Source organism: Lampetra fluviatilis, chromosome 59 (genome assembly GCF_964198595.1).
Source record: "Lampetra fluviatilis chromosome 59, kcLamFluv1.1, whole genome shotgun sequence".
Taxonomy (NCBI): domain Eukaryota; kingdom Metazoa; phylum Chordata; class Hyperoartia; order Petromyzontiformes; family Petromyzontidae; genus Lampetra; species Lampetra fluviatilis.
Window position 1 is genome coordinate 3,873,801 of NC_136333.1, and position 8,017 is coordinate 3,881,817.

Below are 8,017 nucleotides of genomic sequence, written 5' to 3' on the forward strand. Positions count from 1 at the left end.
AATTTATTTTATTTTCTACCTACGTGACTTTACCGAAAGTGTTTGATGCTGCTGTGTTCTGTAAAGCCTTGATGAAAAGCCGCTATGTAAATGTAATTATTATTATCATCATCATCACTTAGTGGCGAACGGCGGCTGCTGCTCTTGATATTATGACGAGTTTTCTTCAGGGGATTCGCTTTATTATTGTATTAACAAACGTGTACATTCTACACGATTACTTCATCCGTAGAGCATTGTCGTGTAATCCTGTGACGTTACTTTTCAGTATAGAATTCAAATTAACCGGAATCGATTCAATAATCGTTATTCAAATGGAATCGATTCGCACTGCACTTCAAGAGAACCCACGAAAGCCTCGATTCCGGAATCGATTCACGGAATATATAAGAAACGTCTCAATTTTTTCCCCGCCAATTTTTCCCCCCCTTCAAATTTACTCAGCGAACGGTCCCGATAATCGCATTGATTTGAACGCTTTTAGTGAATAGTCAGGAGGACGTTAAAACAACAATTTTTTTACTCATTTTCGGGATTTTTTGTTGACTAAATCGGTAGAAATGCCCGTCACAGACCGAGCTCTCCTACGCTTCGCTAAGCTGAGCGCGAACGCCGTGGCGCCCTACAAGGCATCCGCCAAGGCCGCAGGATTCGATCTCCACAGGTTAAACTTTCTCTTTTTCTCCTTCATCATCATCATGTTCGTCTTTATCTCTGTCGTCAACATCGTCAGACGCGCTATCCACTGCTGGATGAAGGTCTCTGCTAACGATGCCATCCGCTCCGTCTCCACGCTGGACGGTGACCCAGTAATTTATATTTATTTTAAAAACGTCAAATTAAAATATAATATCATTACGCTTCACGTTATTTGGCGAGTCTGCGTTGACAGTGGTGTAACAAGCACAGTTAACAGAAACTCAACACGTTCGTTAATAACCTTAATCTAAGTTGTCTTGTGGTTGTTGTTGTTTGACTTGCATCCCACTGGGATTTTTGTGTACGGTGCTTTTTATGCAATATTTTACTGTCTTTTCTTGGATTTTCTGTTTGCACATCGTCACTTTAAGATGTTTTCTTGTTCATGTTTTTTGTTGTTGCGATTGCACCCGATTAAAGATCCGAATGGCTCACAGGGCTATACCTAATAAATTAAACTTGAAACAAAATATATACTCGTCGACGTTTCGTGCAATGGCCCTACTTCATTGCTTTATTACAATACGGTGTAAATGTGTGTATTGTATTATGTTGATTTATTTGTATAAACGTAGCTCTAACGTATGCAACTATTTTATCTGCTACACCTTCATTAGTGGCTTGGATTATTGGCGGGAAAATTTAAGCGCCTCATCCCTCATTTAAAAAAATTAAGTTAATTACAATATTCTTGGTTCTTTCGGTAAAGTCACGTAGACGGGGAATAATAACCATTAAACAATACAATTCTCACGACGTTTCGATTGCAACACAATCAATTGCTGTGGTTTTCACACCTGCCTCCGCAGCAGACCATGCTTTCCCACCTGATGACGGGCGCTTGTGTTGCGTCCGAAACGTCGTTATTTATTTTAGTTTCTACCTACGTGACTTTACCGAAAGAACCAAAGAGTATGGATTCCTGCAGTCACGAAAGCTTCAAATCAAGATATGCGGTCCATAGTTTGTGTTTCACGTCCACAATTGCGCGCTACTGTTGCTCGTCTTTAGTGCACCTCGATACGTCTATATCGCCAAATCTCTCTGCCTTTAGCAGAGGTGGGACAAAGTCATTGTTATGCAAGTCCAAGTCGAGTCGCAAGTCATCAAATTCATGACTCGAGTCTGACTCGAGTCCAAGTCACATGACTCGAGTCCACATCTCAGAGGTGGGACAAAGTCATTGTTATGCAAGTCCAAGTCGAGTCGCAAGTCATCAAATTCATGACTCGAGTCTGACTCGAGTCCAAGTCACATGACTCGAGTCCACACCTCTGGCCTTTAGTCTATGGAACCATGGTTTGGGTTTCATGGTCAGAATCGCGTTGCTGTGGGCTCGTATTTCAATTTTCCATTCATGAAGGAGATGTTTCGCATCGGCTCGGTGTCGATGTTCTGATGCGATTGATCGTTACACCAGTTTTCGAGGAGGAATGTCAATAAACATTTCTGTTTTTCTTGCTGTGTGCAGTGCGTACGACTACGAGATCCCGCCCATGGACAGACTGGTGGTGCAGACCGACATACAGATCGCCTTGCCGGAGGGCTGCTACGGACGCATCGGTAAGCCGACCCTGGCGCCTGTATGCAGTCGATCATCGATTATCCGGCTGCTTCCAACATTAGCCGGCGGTACCGCGCCGATCTGGTGAAACCGACAAAACCGCTCGAAAGGCTGTAACCAGTCCGGCGATCGGCACTATATAGCGTGACAAAGTAGCTATGCTTGATGTCAGTGTTAAATATAATATACAGTACATTATACACAACATACAACTTAAACAATGAAAATACTGCATTGGAGAGGTGGGACAAAGTCATTGTTATGCAAGTCCAAGTCGAGTCGCAAGTCATCAAATTCATGACTCGAGTCTGACTCGAGTCCAAGTCACATGACTCGAGTCCACATCTCATAGGTGGGACAAAGTCATTGTTATGCAAGTCCAAGTCGAGTCGCAAGTCATCAAATTCATGACTCGAGTCTGACTCGAGTCTGACTCGAGTCCAAGTCACATGACTCGAGTCCACACCTCTGCTGCATTGTGATACCTCACCATGCAGTCTTTGAGATTGAAGTGGTGAGTACGGTACAGTAAATATAGGAGCTTTTAAAAGTAGGATATTTATTTTGTCTGTTTATTTATGACAATTTCACGTAAACTAATTTAATTTGTTGCCAGAAAAAAGGGGAAAACTTATTCTCACACTAATTTAAAACTCTAAAAAATATATAACACCTAAAAACAAATGCCATACAAGAATGTGCAAAATAATCCATTGAATATAATGATTATTAGTGATTATCCGTCATTTTTGAAAATCTAGCACCGCCAGATAACCGATGATCGACTGTATTTTGAGTTTGCGTGTCTCTCTCTTCCTGTGGTCGCGTGGATTTTTCTCCGGGTCCTCCGGTTTTTCCCTCCACGTTTAGAATCGACGTGCGTTTTGAGTATTTAACTGCGATAAATGTATACATGATGATACCTCGAGCAACCTCGTTGAACTATCATTTGTGGCCAGGTCGCTTCTGAAAAAGATCTATATAGTAGCTCAGTGGGCCTTACCTGGTAAAATAAATATAGTTTTGTTTCAAAGCCACCTCCAACAGCGCCAGCACACAGCAGCTCTCCACATGCAAGCCGCACACTGCGGTTTACACACAAACATTGAATTGCGTGTGACGTTTAAACTAAATGCGTTATAATAATACAAATGTAAAGGCGCAGCCATGTGACTGCTTGCCCTTCGCCACTGCAGGTGGAAAGGCCTCCACTAGAAATACCTCAAGAGAGTTCCTCCTGGAGGTTGGATTACCCACATTTAACCCCACCTCACGTGACCCGTCGGTCGACTGTGGCATACCCATTTGTGTGTATTGCTGGGTGAACAGGAGTGGGGGAGGATTTAATAAAGTTTATCATTGCTTCAACTGCCATGGTGGGAGATGGATTCGAACCGCCATCCTCTGGATTGAACGTCCAGTGTGCTAACCCTTTTGCCATGTTATGAAGTGCAAGTCTCCAACCCTTAGTATTAACTCTGTCTCTTTGGCTTCTCTGTGCTTCGAAGAAGGGTCATTGCCCGAAACGTCTGAAAAAGGAGTAATTTACCAATCTTTTTGTTTTAAGGCCACAGCATTATTGACGAATGTGTTGAGTTTTTGTTTGTTTGCAATGGTAGTAACCCACGTAATAATTGAGAACAATTTTTGTTTCTGCACAGCTGGAGTTCGCCTGATCAAAAATATAACTGAATACACGATGAAGGAGCATGTGGTCATGATCATGTGATGATGATGATGATGACGATCATTACTTGGTAAATAAGTTTGTGATTTATTGGTGTGCTTTGTTTCGGCAGCGCCGAGATCAGGCCTGGCTGCCAAACACGGGATCGACGTCGGAGGTAGGTGCGACTGTTCAGAATCGGAACCTTTACTAATCCTGGAGAAATCCGATGAGCTATGAAGCTCTTTTTCACAGATGTCTAGCAGTGGTGAGTCAGAACGTTACAGCAACAGACAATACAAAGCACGATAGGAGTACGAAGTTTCGGAAAGATAAGCAAATAAGGAGCTGTCTTAACACTATATGCATATGGACGTATTGGCGGTACTCAGGTGCTCATAAAACAGTCTGACAATGTCACTGTTGCCCTTGAGTGAGCTGCAGACTCTCCATCAGAAATTGCACTTAGATTTAGCAGCCGCTTTCCCATTCGAGCGCGTGACACCACGAGTCATAATCTTTTGATACCACCGTCCGTCAAGAAATTATTCCGCAAATGAATCGAGGAACCTTTGAAACACGGAGCCAGCCAACCGTCATCGAGCTGAGTGCTGCTATACGGCAGCAGACTATAAAGCTTCGCGTTCAGCCGCTCGTAACATTCGTTTTCTGACCACTTGGACGTCACGAGAACTGATTTTGACGCACACCCCGCAAGATTTTCTGACCGGGGTTGTGAATGGTGAGAAAATCAATAATTATTGTGACAAAAATGTGCTTTTTTTTTATTCCGAGCACCGATGTACCGCCAAGACGTTCATATAAGTTTAAGGATTTGTGGTCGCCCCGGTGGCAGCTGTCTCTGAAACCATCCTGGCATCACACCAGGTGCACTCAGCACGGACCTGCAAATGTGAATTGCTCTACCAGAAGGGGGTGGGGGGGGTGATAATGCTGCGTGGTTTTTCAAAAGAAAGTAACTTTTGCGAGCAGTTACATTTGGACGATCGCGTCGGTGGTACACATGGCCTTTGTGAATGTGTTGGGGCCTGGATGTGGTGGACCAGATGTCAAAGTATTTTCCTGGGTCATCGACTCCGATGGACTTGACTGAAATGAAGCCCTGAGTCAGGTGTCGCGAGCGGGAAGATTAGGTGGTCGATTACTTTGGGTTCCGTCCCCTTTAAAAATAGCAGCGACCCTCACATCCTGTCTCCCCGAAGGCGGGAACCCCCGCCCCCCCTCAGCATGGCACGGCTCATGATGCCGATCACGACACTAAAACCTAATTGTCACCTCCCGTCTAGCGGTACACGTAACAGGCGAGACCTTTTTCCCCCCCAACTATTTTCACATTCTGTGATTAGTCGAATAATCAAATCTTTCTTTGATCGAGCAAAAGAGCACTTAAATAATTATCATCCCAGCCCTGGTGTTAACAGTGACAGTGAGCAGCTCGACTAGATTTGGATTTTGTATAAAACTCTTCAGCGGAGCAATGGCTGGACTATACCCCCCCCCAAGCCAATCTGTGCCCCTTGGAAAATGGGAGATGTGGTGCACAATTAGTCGAGAAAACAGTGGAGTAATTGATCACTTAAAAATATCTCCCATTGTTGCTCCCGACCTGGTTGTACAACGCTTATTTGTGTGATTCCTTTCAGCCGGCGTCGTAGACGAAGACTACAGAGGAAATGTCGGTGTGGTGCTCTTCAACTTCGGGAAGAAGCCTTTTGTCGGTAAATACCTTTTGCCGTGCCACAGCTCTCGTAAACCTTTTAACTACGTATATTACAGTTCGTCAACATTTCTAGGACAGCCGTCGGGCTGCTTATTGCTGTGCCCAGGAAATATTGTCCATCCGAGAATGCTACCAGTGTTTTCCAGAGAATTTCAAAACTCTGAAACAAAAATATAAAGTCGCGTTGCACAAATGCACGCGTGTTAAAACGCGAACGCGTGGGTGTAAGCACACTGCCAACAGTATAGAGGCTCCGTTAACGAGCTGACTTGTAGTATTTTTTGTCCGCTCAAATATTATTTTACTACCACAGCTGGAAAGTTCACATGTTCCATTGCGGGTTGGTAAAAGGGTGGGAGGAGGGACTCGGGAATGGTTCAGACATCACTTTCCAGCAATGTTAGCTGTGGCCCGGATTATTTCTCAGGTCACCAGGTTTGCAGCACAGCGTGGAAATTTGTGCAAAATGCAACTCTGAGGTATTCACCTTCTTCAGTGAGCAGCGATGCGATTGCTTCAGGAACAAACTAGAGTTCTAAACTCACCCGCCACAGGGCTGGAAAGTGAAATGAACACTTAGAATTGCAAGCGAATATATTAAACCGTCATTCAACTGGTGACACTTGAATGGCACCGTACCAGTTAAACCTGCGGGGCAGGTAAAGTTTAACTTTCACTCTTGGCTTGCATTCAACATGCATATCCTCATTCGAGTAAATGTATAGTAGGCTATGAAGCCAAGGTACATTGGAGTGAAATTAAATCGCAGTGCAAAATATACCTTCTCCAACATGGAGCTGGAGAGAGATCAATTATTGCATCGCTTGACAGTGAGAGACGTCCATCAGCTTAGGGAGGCCTCCATCCAGCAGTGCATAGGTCATGACTGATGATCTTCATTCACATGGCATTCACCGACGAAGCTCCCCGCTCAGTTACGAAGCTTCTAACCATTCTTCTACTCATGATATAAGTTGTTGGGTTAAATCAGTTAAATATAAATGTGTCGTTAAACCCGCCACCACCCGACAGCCAATTAGTCGCGTAAACAAAACATACCAATTCGTTACTAGTTCAGCACATGGGTGTTGGAGATTAATCCCACAATATTTACAATTCTCTACTTGTTTGCACTCGTTTTGTCCCATTGCAGTTAAGAGGGGAGACCGGATTGCACAGCTGATTTGCGAAAAGATCTTCTACCCCCAGTTGGAAGAGTGCACGGTGAGATTTGACTTGGTCACATTGAGGTGGCCGTGTGGCACAGGCGTCTTAACAAATGAATAGTTCACGCTGACACCTTACACGGCCTGATGTTCATTTTGTAGCACTGCGTTTGTTGAAATCGCGTTTCCATGAGAGGTGGGTCCGGTGGCTCTGAAATCAAGGGCATGGAACCAGCACCGTTGGTTTAAATTCTGTCAACTGTGTTTTAAGAGTATCTTGCTGCAATACATTCCCATTTGATGATAAGCCACTTTGTTGAGCTATCGTTTGTGGCCAGGTCGCTTCTGAAAAAGATCTAGAAAGTGGCTCAGTGGGCCTTACCTGGTAAAATAAAATAAAAAGTTATTAAAGTGGTTTCTCAAGTGTGGCAGGTTGATAGTCTCAGCCTAGTTGCCACTGAATGTGCAGATTCTTATTAAGACAGATTTTTCACCTTTTTGTTAAATTCCAGCTTTGAATATGAAAAATATCAGTTTGAATGTCACGTGGCAAAACGTTACTCTGTGACAGAACAAGTGCCCCCACCATTCTGTCGACTTGCAGTCACTTGAAGGGATCTCATAGCTCTGGACATGTGAAAAAAGAGCTTGAAAACTCATCGTATTCCTACAGTATAAATACATATTCTGATTTCGAGATATACGATATCCACTTCTGTGGGCTGTTCTCTAAGACGGGTAGTTGAACTGCTCTTTGAGAATCTGACTTGATTCTTGGTGTCATGACATGATGCCGGAAATACAAGTAGCCAATTTTTTTTGTTTAAAGTTAACTATTTTTTACGAAATATAAGCGAGCTATGTTTTACGACTGCCTAATAGAAATGTCAATGTTTTGTTGCCGTCAATATTTGCAGTCACTGGAAAACACGGAACGAGGCAGCGGAGGTTTTGGATCGACTGGAACAAACTAGACGAACGGAAATGAAGCGTGAAGATTTGAGACTTTCGTAACTTGTGTATTGTTCCTGCATAACTTACTGCCATGTAATCAATTGCCAGTCCTTGTAATTTCAATTGCGCTTTGATTACCATTTCACTGTAACTCCAGTATTTGTATTATCTTCAAAAGTAGTTTGGATACATTTCACAATGAGTGTTCTGTTTGTTAGTAAAAGCAT

The 8,017-nt window shown here is 43.5% G+C and overlaps 1 protein-coding gene across 1 annotated transcript; it reads left to right on the forward strand.

The window, feature by feature from the left end:
• Positions 1-402: 402 nt before the first annotated feature.
• On the forward strand, positions 403-8,017 carry DUT (deoxyuridine triphosphatase). The gene is made up of 6 exons (XM_078880880.1): positions 403-664; positions 2,171-2,262; positions 4,063-4,107; positions 5,594-5,668; positions 6,824-6,894; positions 7,754-8,017. The coding sequence occupies exons 1-6, from the start codon at positions 561-563 to the stop codon at positions 7,808-7,810; spliced, it is 444 nt and encodes a 147-aa protein (XP_078737006.1). The 5' UTR covers positions 403-560; the 3' UTR covers positions 7,811-8,017.

What these genes read in the sequence shown, in the direction of transcription:
- DUT (XM_078880880.1), top strand. Translation starts at nt 561, where the DNA reads ATGCCCGTCACAGACCGAGCTCTCCTACGCTTCGCTAAGCTGAGCGCG. An exon ending in GCAGGATTCGATCTCCACAG is followed by an intron (nt 665 to 2,170) that starts GTTAAACTTTCT and finishes TGCTGTGTGCAG; the next exon opens with TGCGTACGACTACGAGATCC. An exon ending in ACACGGGATCGACGTCGGAG is followed by an intron (nt 4,108 to 5,593) that starts GTAGGTGCGACT and finishes GATTCCTTTCAG; the next exon opens with CCGGCGTCGTAGACGAAGAC.